The following is a 20,098-nucleotide window of genomic DNA, read 5'->3' on the forward strand; positions in this document are numbered from 1 at the left end:
TCTAGATGGGGTTGACAGATAAGTTTTTCCAAAGTTTTCTTGGAGAGAAAAAAAAAATATCCATAAAAAGGCTCCTTCATTTTTATTCCAAGTTTTAAAGAAGGGGAAAGACTTTTACTCTTTTGCCTGAGGCTTCTATAATTTTTGATCTTATAGCTCAATCAAGGACATGTAGACAACCATAAAGTGTTCCAAAAGTCTATTCATTAGCTCAAGTAAAAGACACATATTTATTAGCCCAAGAAAACACACAACCACATTTGCTGCAGAAATTCATAGATATAAGCATGCTAAAGTAACAGGTGACAGTGTATAAGCATTTTGCAGTATTGTAACACTACTAATAGCATAGCCAGCAATAACATATAAGCTGTTTGCAGCTCAGCTAAATGTAAATATATAATAGGTAACCATAAAGGCACAAACAGAGATTTGTGGTACAGTTGTACTACCAGGGTTCAGGAAAAAATGTGCTTGCAGTAAAACCTGCAAGGTAAGATCAAAGGATGTAGAGCAGGCAATGTCAAGGGCAAAGGAAGCAGGTAAGATGACTGGTGGAATCAAAACAACTCCCTGTCCTCAAAATAAGATAAATTACATCAGAAGCAGAAGAAAGCCCCCCGTTTCATCTCAGAGGGGGCACAAGGAACATAAACACATGACACACAAGCAAGGAAAAATGGGGAAGTTGCTCAACTCAGTTCCAGCTTCCCCCATGGAAGAGCTCTTGAGCTGCACCACCTCGACCTCTGCAACTAAGACCATCAATGACTATAACCATCATCACTAATTATGGGACATGGCATTGACTCTTGAATTGTACATTCCCAGCCAACTGGGAAGAAGATTGTTAAGAACTAATCGTTTGATTATGCAGTGATAATGATTAAAAACTGACTATTGGCCATGTGCATGTTTAATGAACATCAACTTAGGAAAGTAGCATTTTGAAACTTACCTTCATTCATCAGCCTTTTTAACACTGCTCTCACAGCTATCTCTAAATCCCTTAACATACACATATTTTTTTCCCCCCTTCCTTCCCTCTATGACACTGAAGTACTAGCTTGGCCTCTCTATATTTCTGCATGAGTCCAATTTCAGCATTAGCCTCTTACCCTGGAAGTACAGACTCACACACTTTCACCTCATAAACAGAATTTTAAAAGCCTGAAATAAAAGCAATGCAAGCTTTGCTGAACCTTCCCTTCCTAATTTTACCCTGAAAGGATGAAGAAAGCAAGCAGTCATGAAAAGATAACAACATCTTTTTTAAAAAGATGGCCTACATGCCAGAGCCTCTGTATCCCCCCTGAGTGTCCTGCTCTCATTAAAACGAGCACAAGCACACACAGTACTCACTCCCATTCCAGAAACAACATCTGATACCTTTGCTGATCTCCACATTTGGCAGAGCAAAGATCTCCAAGTCCATGGTCCCTCCTTTTGCTGCACCTTCAGAAAGATCCAAAAGAACCACCTTGTCTGCAGCACCCTGTATGAATAAAAAAAATGCAGATCGACAATAAAACAAACCAAAACTTGTTCTTGTGGGGTGAGGAATAAAAACCAGTATTCCTCCAATTCCAGTGTTTGTTGTAATGTGTATAAGTCAAAATTGCTGACCAAAATTACTGTCAAATCACAAGAAAAAGAATTTAGTTTGGTGAGTTTAATTGGAAAATAATGCATTATGAAACAAATAAAAAACTCACAAAACCACTTCTGGGAAGTTATAAATGTTGATGTTACTGTCATGTCTGAGCATGCAGTCATAATGAAGTACAGACCATCTAGAGATGATCCTTTTCCAGGGGACCAGGAGATCCCAACTGTAAGAAGCTACCACTCTGGCAAGAATCCTTTAACTAAGGATTATCAAAATAAGTTAATTCAATATTCAACACTTTGTATTTAAAAATCTGACTGAGAAAACAGGGCAGAAAGTAACACTTCTGTGTGTCTATAAGTTAACTGAAGAGGTAAATGACATAAGCAGTGACATGGCTATTAAAACTGTGGAGTTTTTTCTATGTGTCAGATGCTAAGAACTAGATTAGAAGCCTCTCTATTAATTGGGTCTGTTGCTATTTATAATAATTATGTACCTTTGCTGCAACTGCTAGCACACATGCAATGCCAAGATCTCCAGCTCCAACAACAGTAATTTTATTAAAACATCCTTCATTTCTGCATCCACCAATTTTACTCTTTGATTTCATGTCAGTCTCTCCTACAATTAAAAGAAAACCAGAAATTTAAGTACTGACCCACACTATATCAATACAAGTATTGCTGCTTCATAAAGGATCATGGTTGTGCCAGAGTTAAACCAAATTACATAAACTTCTTCAAAATAGCAGTCAAGCCTGACCACAGAAAATTCATCACAACTTGCAAGGTGTAAAACACAAGCATTGCTCTCTTGATAGGAATGCTTTTTCACTAAGAAAATACGAGCATAAAAATAGCAAGAAGCTAGACACTAAGACCATACAAACAATACTCCCTTTGCTGTTGTTACAGGTGTGAATACATACCATGGTCATAAAATTTACTGTAAAAGATTTCATATTTTGAAAAGACATGAAAAATGAAATTGGATTAAAACACAATTATCTCAGGTTGTTTAGCCAATGCTCCTGGTAACACGAATCTCATTCTGAGTGGAGTGCAGAGAGACTTATAACAGAGACATTAAGATTGATTGCCTAGAAATGTGTATTGTGTGTGTACACACATCTGTGCTCACAACCACTTACGTATATGCAATTACCAGAAGAAACAGAAGAAAATGGTTAAAGGGAAAGGTTTTCACTAGTTGGCACAGTTCATCAGCTGTGATGTCACTAAAAGAAGGAAGAAGAAAAGATTGACCTGAAGAAAATGTGTCAGGATGAAGACCAAGAGGACTGGAGTCATAAAATACCCAGATAAGGAAAACATGAGAACTGTGAAATTCAGGAATTTTGCCCAAGATGTACAATAGGTGAGCTAAATGAGGGAAAAATGCCAAATAGTATCCACTCCCAAAGGGTATAAAAGACAAGTCCAAAATCAGCTTATCACCACTGAACAAGAAACCAAGAGACATGACATGGACTCAACAGCCATCCCTCCTCATCCTTGGTGTGCACGCCAATGACTCCGGTCAGACGGGTCTCAGGGCTTGCGACTACGGATGTGAGAGTGTGAGGGAATGGGATTTGAGTGAATGAATGATTGCCATCGGGTAAAATCAACTTGTTTATAATAAAATCACGTTTCCCTTCCACAAGATCTCACATTGAGTTTTGCTGCAGTAATTTCCAACAAATTAGTACCACCAAGCATACAGCATTTTTCAGTAGGCTTAAATGCAAACAGCCAAAACGAGCTGCTTACTGAAATAAAGAGAATCTGAGCTCTCTGTTCAAAAAGAGGCACTTTTGATTTTACAGAGAAAATACCAAACACTGTGGACATGCAAACACAAAAAATTCAGGTATTAAAATTGTGTAGGCATCTTTGTGATATCAAGCAATAACAATAAATAAAACATATATTGTATAAGAACATTACAAACAATTATATGAAAACATCCACACCTTCAGTAATCTTTGCAATGTAGGAGAGAAGTTCCGATTGCCTGGCTGCATCTGAAGGTGACAGTGAATACAAAGGGAGCTCTTCCTCAAATTTTGCAATCATTTCCTTGATTAATCCAGTAACAGTTGATTTAGGCTGAAATATAGCAATACAGAAGACAAAACTGCTCATTAGCTATTTCATATAGTGGTATCAGCTGTAAACTTCAGTAGTTCATTTAATCAAATTATAAATATTGACACCCTTAACACTTACATAAACACTTAAGGGAAAGAAAAGCATCACTTTTTGAGAAGATACTTTCCAAACAGGAGTATGAATTAAAAGGAATTTAACAAAAAGGAATTATAAAATTGAAATTATCAGTGCAACTAGTTTTTGAAGGCATCGATGAACATATGGAAGCCTTTGATATAGCCACATCCAATATTATAAACAGGACAAATGATAGCTAAAAGAAGGATAGTTCTTCTCAGACAAGCTTAACTGTCCAGAGTTTTGGCAATTCAGTCCTCCTTTGGGCAAAACACACAGTGAAGTTAGTAGAAGTTCCCAGGGTAATTTCTCTATCAGTAACATAAACTATATCCCATCCATTTCAGAAAACTAGCATTCATTAAATAATTTTTACTGGTCTGGCAGTCATATTTAAGTAAGTTATTTAATACAGTGCATAAAATTGCTTAGCAACAGCACTGGCTTTTGAATCTCCACGCTAATGTTTCAGAGTGCTGCTGAGATATACCCAAAAGGTAGAAACTTCCATTGAACTTTCTTGAGGGATACTCATTGGTCTAGTATTATTATTCACTATTCACAGCAACAAAGGAAAAAGTATCATGAGGCTTATATTGCTTTGTAACAAAGTCAGTCCCTTTGTTCTTCAGCTTAAAATAATTTTCCTTACAATCACTTACAACTTTTTTCAGACTGTCCAAAAGCCATAATTTCAAGAGATGTAACATTCTGCTTCTCTTTGCATAATCATGATGTATTTAACAAAAAATGCAGAAAACAAAAAGCCCCAAGCTCCTCTCCACTGATCTCCATGCGATACCATGCACTTATTCCCAAATACTTCCCTCCCCTGTCAGCCTCTCCACCTCTTACATGGCTCCAGTTTTGCAGGTAGGGCAGATAAATCCTGCCATGAGCATCGACATGCTTTCCCACCGAAATGCCCATGTTCACAGTCGGCTTCAAGAAGCAAATGGGGGGAGCAAAGGGATGAGAATCCAGAATCCACAGATGAATAGGAATGTTATAGGAATTACCTGTTCAACACAAAATAAAAATTACTAGCTTCTGCATTGAGAAGAGGCACTAAAAACCAAGTGTGTGTGCATGTGATTCACACTTCACAGTAACAAAGAAAAGCCTGACAGATCACTTTCTAGATTCACACTGGGAAGTATGCTACTAGAATTAGTTAATAATAACAGACTTGTCTGGATCAACCTGAAGTGCTACCAATTGTGTCTTTCTTAATATAAAGCTTTGTTGTTGCTTTGTTTCCCAGGGTATTCAATCAGCTAACACATCTCCTTCTCTGGGCAAACAAATCTCCTATAGCTACCCATTTCATATGCATTTTAGGCCTCAACAACTGATGCAGAGGCTCTTTTTACCTTGGACTTCAAAGGCTTTGAGTTAAAACCCAAAAAATTACCTACTAGTTATTTTTGGACACTGCCTATACAAGCATAGGGCTTGTAGAGTTCATGCAACCTCATTTGAACCAAAAAGTTTGCCTACACAGTCTCAAACTACATGATTTTTTAAAATAGTTAATTGGCTTATCTAATTAACACCACCTTATTTCAGCATCTGTGTGTGCATGAAGGCACTTGTTTATGCAATAGAAGTGGCTTCTGCCAATTCATGCAAAATCCTTTATAGCCATCTTTAAAGAAGCTGCACAGCATATTGTTAAGAGGCAGTACCCAACATATTTTACAATTAGATTGATAACTGTTAAGGAAATTATATTTATCTTACCATATTTCACTGGAACAGTACCACTGAAATTCAGGAGGTCCTTCTGGGATCCATCCTTGAAGGCTGCAGTTAAAAATGTGATTTTAAGAAATAATAAATCCTTTTGAATCTGGCACAGCAATCCCATCCACAACTACCAATATACAACGCTAGTTTTTCTTTAGAAACCAAATACGCTGCTCCTGGAAGAACTAAGGCTAGAACATTACTAAGGTCCCCCCTCCCCCTTTGAGATAATGTCTTAATGTAACCTTAATGAAAATTGCATTGGTACAACTAAGCGCATCATTAGTCTGAAAATCCCTTGTCCTGGGTAATTCTGGTGTTGTAGGAACTTTCAGTTAGGCTGAGGGATTATGGAAGTTACGCTTGATAAGCTAAAGACATCCGAATGCTTTTGATGGGATATGGGATAAGTGCTGTTCCAGATAAAGATTTCAGAAGAACATCAATCTTCTTTAATTACTGACAAGTTAAAATAAAATGAAATTTAGAGAATGAGTGGCTTAGGTTTTTATATCACAGAATCATATTATGTATATTTATATATATATGTATAATTGTATGTATGCATTCTTGGAAGAACTTTCAGAAATAGTCACATAGCAAGAGAAATTTTACTGCAAGTCAAAATAAAGAGGAACGCCACTGAGAGATACTCACACTACTTAGGTTCTATTATACACAGTCTGAATTTATGGCAAGTAAGAATCCCCACAATTAGTTGAGAGTAACTGTATCACTTCTTACTGTATGTGTTCATGGAGAATGTGAAGTTTGGGTAGGTCTTGTTAACATTCTTTAGTTCTTCTATGGTCAGGTCTCTGAATTTATACTGCAAAGGGGGGAGAAAAAAAGAAAGTCTGGAAAAAAATGTTTCAATTCAAAGGCTTCTTCTTTCATTACCAGAGATAGAGAAAAGGAACCAAGAGAAAGTAGAAACACCAGAAGGGCAGGTAATAATTACTTGCAGTATTATAAATAGTTTGGGTATGAAATAAACTCTCAAAAACCCCTGATACCTTTAAAGCTTGCCTTTTTTTTTTTTTTTTGGTATCACAGGTCTGCTGTTGATACATTAGAACTCAAATTCTGAACATCCTTATACACCATTCTTTCCCCTTTACAGCTCTGTGAGCAGAGGCTTAATAAAATTTAGTCTCCTCTGCACACAATAATTAAAACCAATATAAAAGTATAAACCTCTTAGAAAAAAAGAGGTCATCTTACTCCTGACACAATTACTACTGAAAACTCAAATCCACCTGCATACATTTTAGAAGAGTTTCGTAAGATGTCGATTTCCACAAACATATTAAATGTGTAAGTAATCAGCCTCTGGGAAATTTTTTCCATGTTTAAGCTGTCCTTGAGAGCTAAGAAAATTCAAAGTAATGCATTCCTCTTTCCCACTGGCAGAAAACCTGCCCACAGATTAACAGAAGTATTGATGCTTGAAATGGGATCTGAAAGTAACTGTCAGCAAGAATGAATCACTGCTACTTCATTTAGACTGTCCCCAGCCAGTCCAATACCCGAACTTCCAAGAGATTTCCATCCTCCCACATTTGAAAGTTATGAAGAATATTTTTCCATTTCCTAGAGTAGAGCACCTGCTTCTCATTTTAGGAAGTCTGGAGTTGTCCTGGAACCCTCGCCTAAGCAAACACAACTGCAGCCTGACAGTGGCTTAAATCGCTTCTCACTGCACAGGAATACTTGTCACATAAGAGCAGCTAAAATCTACAATCTCTTCAGAAAGGCACCCCACCAGAAACAGCAGCAATACTACAGCTACGTGGATGGCACGATTATTTTCCACTCTGTACAAGAAAACACAAAGCTGCTGAAAAGAAACACCTTTTAGTCACCTTCTCCCCATTCAGTCTTACAGGCTACTGTGAAGTCAAGCAGCAAAAAACCAGTAATCAACACTGCCCAAATTAGTAATGTTTACATGAATTTAATGCACTTTCAGAAGCGTTGGTACATCTGGTTGTGAAATCAAAGGCATCTTTCCCCAGCTGATCCCCTGCTTATTAATGCAAAATGAGGCATTCCGAATATGTTGTTCTTTTCTAAAGATCAGAAGATTTATGAGGTGAGTCAGACACAGCCCTTGCTCATTTTGCACCTAAAATTATCTGGCATGCCCCAAATTTAAATACGCATACCTCAGTTTCTCATACAGAAATTAAAGCATCTTTACCTCAGAGGGATGCTATAAAAATAAATCTGTTTCTAAAGCGTGGAGATAGTAATGCAGCGGCTGTCCCCTCAAAAACCCGAAGGAGATGAGTAACTCTTCACACAGAGGAAGGTTTCAGGTGCATGCAGCACATCACACGCGGTACCGCGCCCTGCACCTCAGGGATAAAACCCCGCGCGGCCCAGCTTTAACCTCAGTTGCAGCGCGGCAACGTAAATCCCGCACCCCGGACGGGACAGAAGGGTTTCACAAGCGGTGGTGAGGAAATTAAAGCCAGCAGAGAGCAGGAGGATGACTGAACTGCAACACTCCCTTAGCCCAGCCCTGCCCTCCCAGCACCTCATTTTTTTGACTCGCGGGAACTTTTGCCGACCGGGGGCCGCATCCCTCAGGCTGCACGCCTCTCCTGCTTCAGGTGAGCCGCTCCGCTCCCTCCGCCCCGCCTAAAAACCCGGCATTTTCCTCCGCCCCGCCTAAAGAGCCGCCATTTCCCGCCGCCGCCCCCCAGCCCCCCCCCGTTTGGCGCCGCCTCAGCGGGACCCGCGCGCCCCCTCCCCGCCCGGGCGCGCGCACCTTGCCCAGCTGCTTCCGCAGCGCCTCCTCCGACAGCGCCATGGCGGCGGCGGGGCGGGGCCGCCTCCCGGCAGCCCCCGCGCCTCCCTCAGGCGGTGGCCGCGGCGTCACCGGCTCAGCCCAGGGGAACCGTGGAAAAAAAAAAAAAAGTTCCTTTAAAAATTGTCTTTCTAATGGATCTGCGAGCGGGAGGTCAAATAAACGCTTCAGTACGTTACCACGACAGGTGAATGCAAAGAGCTTTCAGCTGGGTGCCATTGCCGCCCATGGTATACACCAACCTGCCAGCCAGGCCGCGGCCTCTAAAAAAGGCTGAAATCTGTGGAAAACCCCCCCAAACTTACAGCTGTCCGGCAGCCCCCTGAAAGGGCTCAAACCAGTGAATTTCTGATTAAGTCTAAACTGTGATGCATGAAAGTTTTGCTTGTGTTGCCCAAGGACTCCTCAACCGTTTTTCCTAGGCCTCTAAATGGTAAAGTAAAAGGCTCCCTATATAGCTCACTGATAGCAGCCTTCAACGGGCACTTGGGCAAACTAAGATAAGGGGAACTCGAACAAAAGGACACAGAGATACAATCTAGGGAGGATGATCTCACTGATTTAGGAAGAAGACACCTGGACTTAAGAGCAGACACCATGAAGAAGACCATGTACTTCTTCCCTTGACCACCAAAGACCCTCACTCTATTTTTACTACACGTGCTCAGACTATGTAAATGAATTCTGGGAACTTATTATCGTAAGACACTCCTTTCCAGGAAATCTAATATGTATTATTTGTGTGTATGTAAACTGACGTCCCTTGCTAGTTCTTGGGAGCCCTTATGGTAGAGAATCCTCAGGGCGACCCCAGCGCTGCTAATAAAGAATACCTGCTGAACAGTTCTATTGGATTCTGACTGTTGAGAAAATTTCCTCGTCTCGCCACTTAGACATGTTCTTCAAGACAACAGCCATGGGTATGCCCCACTGGCCCTACGGAGAGCAGAGGTCTTGCAGGTTCCCCACACACTGACCCCGAGGCACCCCCTGGGCAGGTGCTATCCTGGAGTATGCCTGCCATTTCCTGTGCGGCAAAGGCGTTAGCTGTTTATGCAAGAGAAGGTTGTGATATCACTGGCAGAATTCCTAAAAGAACACATCAAGATTTTAAGCTGTTTCTGCATGCTCTGCTAACAAAGCAGAACCTGAGAGACACTTTTTTCAAGTGGCACAAGCCCTCTAACAGAATCGGTTGCTGTAGTTCAGCAGACTTAATTTACACACACTGAGGATCTACTTTCTGGCCCTTTGGAGCTTTCTCAATGAATCAGCATCTGATTATTTTTAAATATTGCTTATTAAGACATGATGTTCTCTGTATCAGAGAGATGTATAATGTAGGGCAGATACTTTAGTTTCCAGCTGTCCACATTCAATGCAACTGAGTTTCAGGAGGAGATATTAATAGACATCCCAACTTAGAGAAGAGAGACTGACCTTGTCACCAAACGGGATAAAGCAACTTATCAACACCAATATGATGTAGATAAGCGGACACTTCTTTATTAATGGCTGGGTGCATAGGGGAGTCATCTCACCAACAATGCACCCCTAACTTGTGTAAGACAGATTATATAGGATACAGTAATACATAATAACTTCTCATACATAAACATGCTAATTCCCGTAACTCATTTCCTTATTCCCATCTCTTTCCGGTCACATGCACTTGAGTCCTGAAGTGAGTCGGAGAGCTGCTTGTGCAACCAACGACTCAAAAGAAAGACCCCTCAATGTCCTTGTCTCAAGAACTTTGGCTCACATTACAATTTTAACATGCTTCAAGGTCCTTTCACAATGTATCCTTTAGAACATCCTGGTCGACAGGGTAATAAATCGTCCTTACCAAACAGCCTAACAATAGTACCTGGTCATGAATCTTATTCTTTGAATAGAAATCTGGTTAATGATTATTACCAGCCTACACAGCCTTAGCCTGGGACTTTACAAAGGCCTTTGTAGCAGCATGACTGGTTGTATGGTTACTCTAAACTAAATACAATATTTCTATGGCTACTTAAAACATTACACAACTGGTTTTTTTCTAACTATTATAAAACCGATACACTTATAAAATTCTATTTAATTGATTAGGCCTAATCATTCCTTATTTAAATCAAAATAATAAAAAAATCATTAAAATCAACTCAAATTAATAACAAATCAGTAACAGCCTTATCTTTCTCTGCAACAGGATGCTAGGACTGTTACGTGTTGGTCTTGCACTTGACAATCCCAGCTAGGTGGATTCACAACAGCATTTTGTATCCAGGGTTGTGAAAGCCTGTCCAGAAGCAGAAACCACAGCTTGGCATTTAGGAGCACAGCATCCCATGGCTGCAGCAGCAGCAGGAGTGGTGGAAATGGCCAGGCTGGGACTCAGCCCCTAGCAAGTGACAGCTGGGGCTTTGTGAACCCCAGGCAAGGGGGAAAGGTTTATGGGACCTCTTGAATGGGTGAGACATAGGGTAGGATGCCAAACTCACCATGGCCTGCCTGTGAACAGGAGATATGGTGAGGACCACCTTTCCTCCTTCCTGGTGGTCTCACGTTGCTTGGTCCTACAGTTCCTCAAGGTCCATATTTGTGCAGAAGCTGCTGACCTCCAGGTCAGTGTTTGCAGGGCAGGGATGTGTGAAACAGCAGCAGCAACTCGGCACATCCGCTCCAAGCCCCCGGCCCTACTCTGTAGGTGTGAGGTGGGCAGTGTCCTAGGTGCTGTGTCCCACCGGCCCAGAGAAGCCCAGAAAAGCCCCTGCCCTGAAGAGGGGAGGGAGGAAGTTTGTCTTGGGGACTGTCACCATATAACCTTGCTCACTGCTGTCTCTGGGGAGGTGGGTGCTGTGGTAGAGACCCTCTGTAAACAGGGCGAAGTGTTCTGGGCACTCTGGTGTTTGTGGAGAAACAGGTAATAAAAGCTTTACCAGGACCCCGAGAGCTCTGGTCTGGGACACATGCAATGGCAGCTGCCTTCACCCCAGCCTCCTACAGCCTCCATGGCTACGTGTTTTTTTGGAGAGTGGAAACATAGCAAACCCTATGATGAGCCATTATGGAATGATCTGCATGAACATTTATCTAAACCCTTTTAAGAGACAATTTAAAAATCATTTTGTTTCACAAAGGCCCTTAGCACAGACTAATGTTTGAGAATACAGCATTCCTTCTAAATTTTTAATCTCAAGCATTTAAATTTTTAATTTCTCCCTATTTCACAGTAAAAACAGCTAGGAAAGTCTGATAGATATTTATGGTTATTAGTAGGTTAGGTGTTTGGAAACACTTTTAGAAATCTGTTTATACGTAACCAAAATAATCCTAGAAACCAGAATAGTAACAATATACCCATGGTAGTGACACGCCACTATTGTCTCAAGAGCAGTAATACCATGTCTGTGCAAAACTTAGGGGTCACCCTTGACTAAGCCTGCACCCAAACTACAGATCCAAATTTCTTACTACTCACTGTTCAAACACTCCTTTACATTCAGAGCTGTGTCTGTCTGTGCCTTCTGACTCAAAGTCTGCTCTAAACGTCATTTGCCATGAATAATTCTGTATTAAATGAACAGATCCTAATGCCAAGTAATCTCTAGGTAATGAAGTATCTTGCTAGGAGGCTAATGTTCTGCCCACAGAGAACACAGCCTTGCTACCCCACGTACCACCCTGTACCCATCCTCTAGTGGTTCCTCTCCCCCCGCATCTCTTGATCTCTACCTTTCATTAAAGTTCCCTTCTATATTGGAGTTTCTGAAGCTGGCTCTCAACTTCCCTAGCCCCGCACCTCCCAAGCATTAAGCAAGAAGGAAGCCAGCAGTACAATTGTCATTTCTGAAGATAGTTTCTGCTAGTTATTTGCTTCATCTGTGTGTTTACACACTCGCTTTAATCAAAGTAGTATGAGTCAGGCCAGAAGCACTCGGAGTAGTGCTGAAGTTGAACCTGGACAGATGGAGAGATACGGACAGCTCCTGGAGCAATGAGGGTGTTCTCTTAAATGCAGTCTTGAAGATAAACACACCTTGCCTTACACCATCCCTGGCTGGTTGTAAGACAGTAATGGGATGTCCTTTACTGGACATACTAGATTTTAATCTGCTACAAAAAGGTTTGTTCTTTTATGTGATTGTCTATTGGCCAGAGTTTTGACTAACATCGCATTGAATTAGTGTCAAATTTTATATGATTTCTAGAGGTAAAAATATGAAACTTGGCTTTCAGGATCAAGTCATATATTATCAGTGTCTCTGCTCTAGGAAAGCTTTCAAATGCATATCGACTTCCAACACATAATCTGGTAAAGCCAGTGTGACTGGTACCACTGTCCTCTTCCAAATGAGGCCATAGCATTTTGCATATACTTACCAAACAAGCTACAGAAAATTCCCCAAACTGGCATTTATCGAGCAATACATCCAATTCGTACTTTATTATAACTCCTTTCTCCATAAAAGCTCACCCTATATATTCAAAAACAGCATTTTGCCACCAGTATGGGTCCTCTTACTGAGATGTTTTCTTTGAGACGTGGTAGAAAAGTTAAGATGGTTAATTATACAGAAAATAAGCTGCAGTTTCTCAGATGCTAAGGGAGAGGGCAAAATAAAGTGACAGTCTTGTGGAACATGGAGCTAGTTCTACAGCTTCTGATTTTTATTCAGCTCCACACAAGAGGAAAATGGCATCATTTTTACTGTTTTATACTTTCACACTCTAAATACTCTCATTCTTCTGCTTACCTGTGGGCATGCTGTATCTCTAGCTAGGTACACTAGCATAGGGCTAAGCCAAGGAAAAGGGGTCTCTAACATGAAACTACAATTCAGGAAGCATTTCAAAGAATTTTCTCCAGTGGAGACAATCATGCAATACTGAGTTGTCCAAATTAAGAGTAATGGAATGGAAATTATAAGTTGAAATTACAAATATTAAATGGTATGGGAAAAATTTGTACTTCTCATATGCTCAAGTGATCATTCCAGATACTGAAGTTCAGGGAAGAAATGAAGACCAACTGCACACAAGTGGCAGGAGCAAGTTTCCTCACAAAACCCAAACTGGCTTCAGCTCTGGAAATATCATGAGTAAGGACATTATTTATCTGTGTTCACCTTTGTTCTGAACAATCAGTAAGTCACCTGTGTGTGTGAACTAGACTGCAATCACTTTATGCATCATAACTATCAGTTTAAAAGCACTATCCAACCACAGCTAGATTTAAACCAGCAGTTTTGAGGTAAATCAGATCTCATTGCCAACTGCATACAGCAGCAAACAGTCTTCCACAAAATAGTTAATTTTTCCTGCAAGTTTCAGCGTCTCTCACGCTGCTCCTAAACAGGGCTCCCCATCGCCCTGGGCCACATCACACACTATGCTCTGCCATCACCACATTCCCTTTGTACACCCAGCTAGCAAACAGAAGCCAGGTTAATAAAGGGTTTGCTGGTTCATTCATTTTGGCTGGGGGAAGAGGGTTGTTAACGACAGCACGTCACTCTGCGTGAACTCTGAAGATTCACCTTATGTGAACGGGCTGGCTCTCTATGCAGCATTTATGGCCACACTTGACACCACTGTAGAGGTCTCAGAAACAGACTTCCTGCACATTCCATAGAAATCAAGAGCCCAATAAAGTGGATTGACTCACATTAGCACCCCTCTGCGCAAAAATAATAAGCGCAGTCCCTGATGCAACGCAAGAGCTGGAAGAAGCTGGCAGGGAGAATTATTGTGATAGGGAGTTAAGGACAGATCCACAATAAACATCACACATCCTTAGCTGTATCATTCAAGGCAGCTAGTTACCTCTCACAAAGAAGTCCACAGAAGAGGTTAAATACATTGAGAAGCACATGTAAGGCACTCAGATATCCTTTTACACTCAGTGTGTGCATAAGTGTGCTCTCACTTACTCCAAGTGCACTGTAAAACCTGGAACACTACACTCAAAGTGTTTTTCAACTCAGAATCAAGCCCATTCCTTTAAAAAAAAACAAAACCAAAACAAAGCTCTTGATTCTCTTTAAATTGTCAATTGCTTTCAACTTTCACATACACAGTATGATAGGAGATGGCATCAGATACTTTGCTTTCCTCAACTGAGGAATGTTGAGAAACTGGGTAGAAGTTGCATCTAGCATACAAAAAAATTTATGCATTTGCCAATGCAGGGAAAGGATATTGGTAAAAACCAGCACTCCCACAAAGAGCTGAACAGAGAAAATCCCCAAAGCAAATTAAGCACCAAATGGTTTGGGAAAACAAAACCGTTCATCAGTTGTGGACAGAGAAGTTAGGACTAAACTGGTGACTGTTTCATTACTTTGGGAACCTCTTCTGTCTTTAATTTCATCCCACAAAGTATGTTAAGCATGATATGTCACAGGCTTTTTGGATCCCTAGGCTCATAGCAAAATAAATAAATGTTTCCATATGCATTTGAAGTGGTAAGAAAAAGCTATCTATGGGATAACTAAGCTGCAGTTCTGTCTTGTGGAACTAAAAATGTTATTTCAAATGTTACAACTAAAAACTGCCCTCAAATGAGGGAAAACTGTAATTATTTTTTTCCAAACCTGAGTAATTTTATGGCTTCCAGAGTAGTACAGCTTTACTGGCTGGATTAAGGTAAGTCCATGTAGAATCACCCTCCACCTGAACAGAATATATTTGCTTTGAAATAACTGTTAATGACTGATTGCAGCTATAAAGATACATTAAAAATATCGAGGGAATTCCATACAAGGTAATTCCAAACACAGGAGGATTTTTATTTTTTTAAGCACAAGAGTGTGCAAGCGTTGCTGTTTCAAAGGACAGGCAGACGGGCTCACTTTGATGTGCGTTCATTTATCTCTTTGGAAGTGGGTCGCCACACTAGCTGGTTAGAACAGTCACTGGTATTTACCTCCAGCTGTTGAAGCAGTAAACCACTGCACAGGAGACAGCAAGTGAGGAGGTTCAGATTCTGAGAATCCAAGAAAGATGCTGCTTGTGAAACTGCAGGATGAAACACCACACTCCAAATGGGAGAGATTAAAGGCAACTGACACACTTGTATATATTATCATTCCAGAATACATGTACCTGCAAATATATATTATGTCACAAGCCTAAACTGCAGGAGGCACCAATAATTTTCAGATCTTTTCTGAATGCTTAAGTGACTCCATTAATATTTCACACATTCTTGCTGGCTGCATGAGAACAAGAGAACAATCCTTGGAGAACATTCAGCCTACTGCTGTTGTATGTGACAGCTCAGAGGAAACCAACAGAAGAGAATTGTGAAAAATCTTCCATAAAGTAAACCAATGAGAAATAGCAGTAAAATGTTTAATGCCTGTAATTTATTGTATACATACTCTGCAAAACTTATATGCATTTGGTGTGTGCAAAAGTATACACTTTCTTGACAGCACCAGAGAACAGTTAAGCTATGTACGAGTTTTCAACCTGATTTGTCACATTGTGTAAAAAGACATTGTGCACAAATGGTATCCCCAAAGAAAAAAAAATCATTGGCTAAAACTAGAAGCACCCTTATTTACACACTAACACTTTAATATTGCATCACACCCACTCACCAAAATAAATAGAAGTACATTCATCACAATTTAAACACCAGTCTCTCCATATATTTATTTTCTTTCTGACATGTTTTGGTCTCCAGAAATATGCTATATCTAGAAATATGCATCAGCTACTAGATTATGTTACAAAATGCAAAAAAAATAGAAAATTAGTTTTCCTGGACAATATTTTGGACTTTACACAAAAATAAATCCAGATTTCCATAGAGATCTCATATACTTCTCGAAAGAATTTTATTTTAAAGCACAGCACAGAGTTGCACACTAAGGCTTCCTGTGATATGCAAAACCCTGGCCTCCAAAAGACATTGCTGTAAAGTGAAATACAGCTCAAGTGTAAATACAAGACATTTTCAAAAAGTAGTCATCAATAGAAAGTGCCCTTCATTTGATTTAGCATTAGCAGTAAAGAAGTAGCTACTGTAATTGTGCAATCAAAGCCAGACCTGGAAGGGTTTCATGAAAAGTATGTCATTTCACACTATCAAGTTTAAGGATATAGAATCTGAGATAGCAGAAACCGACCAACCTTTTTATACTCCTACATTCATTATTTTTTGACACAATTTAGTAAAAAAGGCACATTATCAAACAGTGAATTAAAAATCTAAAAACCAAACCAGAATTTCATTAAACACAATTAAATTGTTAGCTTAACATCAAATCCTCATAAACCAATATAAGCATTCTTCCAGTTTTTAACTTCAAATTCAGATGCACTTTGGACAAGTACTGAAGTACTCGTTAGATTAATACTGTTAATCTGGCAAACAGTAAACATTTTTGGATACAAGGTCAGGAATTGAAAACAAAAATTTAGTTCCTTCCTAGCCAATTTACAAATATGCAGCAAATGCAAACACATTAAAACCCAAACATTTGTACAAAATTTGAAAACCATTAGCATCCCATGCCAATTGAGAGAATACTTCTTGACTGTAAAATTACAAATGCATCCTTGAGTAATTTTGCATATGAAATAGACAATATTTATGTGATGATCACTGTGTGAAGAAACAGTTATACAGTGTCTTAGGGAGGCTAGCAGAGTACATTCCAGTCACCATCTAAAAGACAAATGACAAAGTGCTTTACAGATTAAGAAATTTAACTGATCTTGCATGGTTAAATAATCAGAAAGTGGTGAAATAATCAGATTTCATTTAACCTATATTTATCTGAAATGCAGATTTCCCAACTGAATCAATCTTGAATTACTGTATTTCTTTTGCTTCATTTTCCCCAACCAGGCAGGAAGTTGCTCACAGCTGATATAGCTGTCTGGGCTGACAGACCTAGAGCCTTTCTCCAGCTAAAAGCAATTAACAAGTAAAAAAAAAAAACCAGTAACTTGATCACGGTCCCAGTGTTGTCTTAAATGGGTAATTCTAGGAACTACAACAGAAAATTTTAGATGGTCCCAATGAAGTAGAGTGCATACAACACACTTCTAGACAAGCAGTGAGGTTACACTATCTTGCATGGTCTCAAGCGCATACACTGAGAAACAGTTTTTGTTAGTTCATATAGAAAGTTAAAAATACAGAGGAGCAGCAATTCTTCATCTGGGCTCCCTGTCAGCTAATACTGAATTAGTTTATAGAATCTATCCCAATAGCTTACTCATGTCAGTGTTTACTGAGGCAGTGAAATGCTACACCATCGAGAAAACATTTTAAAAAGGCAAATCTGTTTTTTCTTACATTAAAACTCAGATGTTTAAACTTCAGCAGCTTCCAAGATTGTTCCTTACAGGTTGCTATCTGAACTGCTTCCTAGAAGCAGCACTCTTAAGAATCGTCCCCTCATAGGAAAGGTTCCTTTGTTGTTTTTCTACAAGGTAATTTTTCCTTTTCATTTCTTTACTTCCCCACACCCCCAAAACCACCACCCAAAGCCCTTTTTGTACTTTTCCAAGTACTTCCAGCATTAAAACATAAGAGCCTCAGGAGCTGAAGCCAGAGGTACTATCAGTGGAGTCCTGGAGCTTGAGGCAAAGCTGAGTCATCATACTGGTGAGCTTTGAAGGGCAACCTGGGGAAATCAAAGTAGATGCAACACCAGATTTGAGCTTCAGACTGTCAGTACAACTCCTGTAGACTTACACGAACCCTGTGCTGATTGTAAACAAATTCAGTTACTGAAAGAAACAGTCTTTTAAGTGCATAGTTAGAAATAATGTGCAAATATGGGCAGTAAGGTAAGTAACTGAACTAACTCTCCTGCACATAACAGTTTAGATTTTTGGCTTGATGAAATTAATCACAAGTATTAACTAGTTAACAGGAGGTTGTTAATATGGAAGAGCTGCAAATACATTCTAACAAAACTTAATTCTGATGTGCTTTCTAAATAGTAAGCCTAATTAGATAAATGACTGCTTCACATTTTAAATCATTTAACACATCGGATGTTTAATGCAAGAAAGAACATGTGCATCGTACACGATTTGTAAAAGCAGCAGAAGCTGTTAAACAAATGTGAAGATTTACAGGGCAGGAAAAGAATTCCCAAGCTTATGCTTGAGCCCAAAAGCACAAGTTACATACAGACACTAGAAATTCCTGTTTTCAGGGTGTGTATCCTACTGAATTAGATTGGCATTGGAATTCCAGACACAGCAAAAGCCAACATAATCTTTTGGCTGTATCTATAACTGTACAATTTGCAAATGACATGCACTTTTCTGTTTAGAAATAAAGAGGTTCAAATTATTTTTATGGGTCCTCAAATCAGAAAATATGCAGCACTTTATTGCTTTGAACATCTGTGGCAACGGCTGAATTTACACCCAAGCTGCTTCTGTACAGATGATGACATTTCAGTACTTTGAGGTGCAAGTTGGGAGACAGAGTAGAATATAAAGCAATTTCTCTAAGTCTCAAGAAATATCTGGGACAAGAATGCTATTCCTTTCTTTCAAGTGAATGCAAAATCGGTTTACTGGTATATGGGCCCACACAGTTCCAAGTCAGTGCATAGCTAGTCAATATTTCTGCTGGCATCTTGAACTGGTTTAATCAATGGAAACATCTATTAATTTTATTCCACTTAATATGCATTAGTGCATTAATTTCTTCATAAAAAACCAACCCTGGCAAGTATTAAAAATAAATATCTTATTTAGGTCAAACTAAAGCCTTGCTTTTCAGTACTTTAATCCCTTTAAATATTCTTTTGCCCTCTAACAAGCAAATGGAAACTGAAGTAGAATAAGAGATGTATGGAGGCAGAGGGTAGCAGAAATAAAGTCAACACCGTAAGTCAGTTAACGTGTCCTCAGCTTCTTAGACTGTCTCTTGCGTTTTAATTCTTCTTCTTCCCGTCTCAATTCTTCTAAGTCCTCCTGAACACCGAGTCTCAAGCTGCCAAATAAGATGAAATTCTTTACACACTGCTACTCAGGAAATGTGAAATTTGACTTCCACCCCTCCCCCAAGAAAAGCAATCCTAAAATTATTTCAGCTGATTTGAGCAAAAATTTTAGATCAGTTCAACAATCAAATCTCCTTTAATTATAGCAAGAATACAGCTTTAAGAAAACAAATAAAAGATTTTATCATTAGATTAGAATTAAATCTTTTGAGGGAAAAAAATATTTAAAACTTTTGTTTAAAAAAAAAATCAAGATTGTGAAGAAAAATGATTTTAACATGAAAGGCCATTTTTTTTCCAAAAAGCTGAAACACATCCATCAATTCTTACCAATGTAACTTACATACAAGTCATAGCAGGATTGACTCTCATCAACTTCTGAGAGCTGACCAAACCTTTTACATTGGCAAGGGAGTGAATGGATATGTCAAACAGTAGAGAAGCAAAAGATTTTGTTGCAACTTCCTGGCTCGAGGCACCATTCAGGTCGCTACAAGCGCATCGCTCCACCCTCAGTCCATCCAGCTGCCGTGACTCTGGTGAACAGGCCCGTGGAAGAGACTCTGCTAACACAGCCTGTTCTAGCTACGTCCCCGCGTAACTCCTTCAGCTTCCGACAAGTCAGTAAGTTGAAAGCAATGCTTAAAACAGTATCTGCAGTCACTGATCTCTTCAATAAGCAAGGGCTGGACAGTCTTGCTGGTTTGATACTAGG

The 20,098-nt window shown here is 39.6% G+C and overlaps 2 protein-coding genes across 9 annotated transcripts in view; both read right to left on the reverse strand.

The window, feature by feature from the left end:
- UEVLD (UEV and lactate/malate dehyrogenase domains) overlaps positions 1-8,439 on the reverse strand; it is a 20,703-nt gene extending 12,264 nt beyond the window's left edge. For all 4 annotated transcript variants that reach the window (XM_074884621.1, XM_074884623.1, XM_074884622.1 and 1 more), the window contains exons 1-7: positions 8,369-8,439; positions 6,337-6,421; positions 5,587-5,649; positions 4,699-4,862; positions 3,588-3,723; positions 2,109-2,233; positions 1,390-1,495 (exon numbers count right to left, since the gene is read on the reverse strand). In XM_074884621.1, the coding sequence (XP_074740722.1) occupies positions 1,390-1,495; positions 2,109-2,233; positions 3,588-3,723; positions 4,699-4,862; positions 5,587-5,649; positions 6,337-6,421; positions 8,369-8,410 (721 nt within the window). In that variant the 5' untranslated portion in view covers positions 8,411-8,439. The remainder of the gene's footprint in view (positions 1-1,389; positions 1,496-2,108; positions 2,234-3,587; positions 3,724-4,698; positions 4,863-5,586; positions 5,650-6,336; positions 6,422-8,368) is intronic.
- Positions 6,337-20,098, reverse strand: part of SPTY2D1 (SPT2 chromatin protein domain containing 1) — a 31,022-nt gene continuing 17,260 nt past the window's right edge. For 2 of the 5 annotated variants that reach the window (XR_012630932.1, XR_012630931.1), the window contains exons 6-7: positions 19,727-20,093; positions 19,267-19,373 (exon numbers count right to left, since the gene is read on the reverse strand). Coding sequence is in view for 3 of the 5 variants with exons in the window: in XM_074884617.1 (XP_074740718.1) it covers positions 19,277-19,373 (97 nt within the window). In the remaining 2 variants the exon portion in view is untranslated. Of the gene's footprint in view, positions 6,422-15,745; positions 19,374-19,726; positions 20,094-20,098 lie in introns of those variants that run through there. The other 3 variants (XM_074884617.1, XM_074884616.1, XM_074884615.1) reach the window with 3 other exon arrangements.

This window comes from Strix uralensis, chromosome 15, assembly GCF_047716275.1.
Source record: "Strix uralensis isolate ZFMK-TIS-50842 chromosome 15, bStrUra1, whole genome shotgun sequence".
Taxonomy (NCBI): Eukaryota; Metazoa; Chordata; class Aves; order Strigiformes; family Strigidae; genus Strix; species Strix uralensis.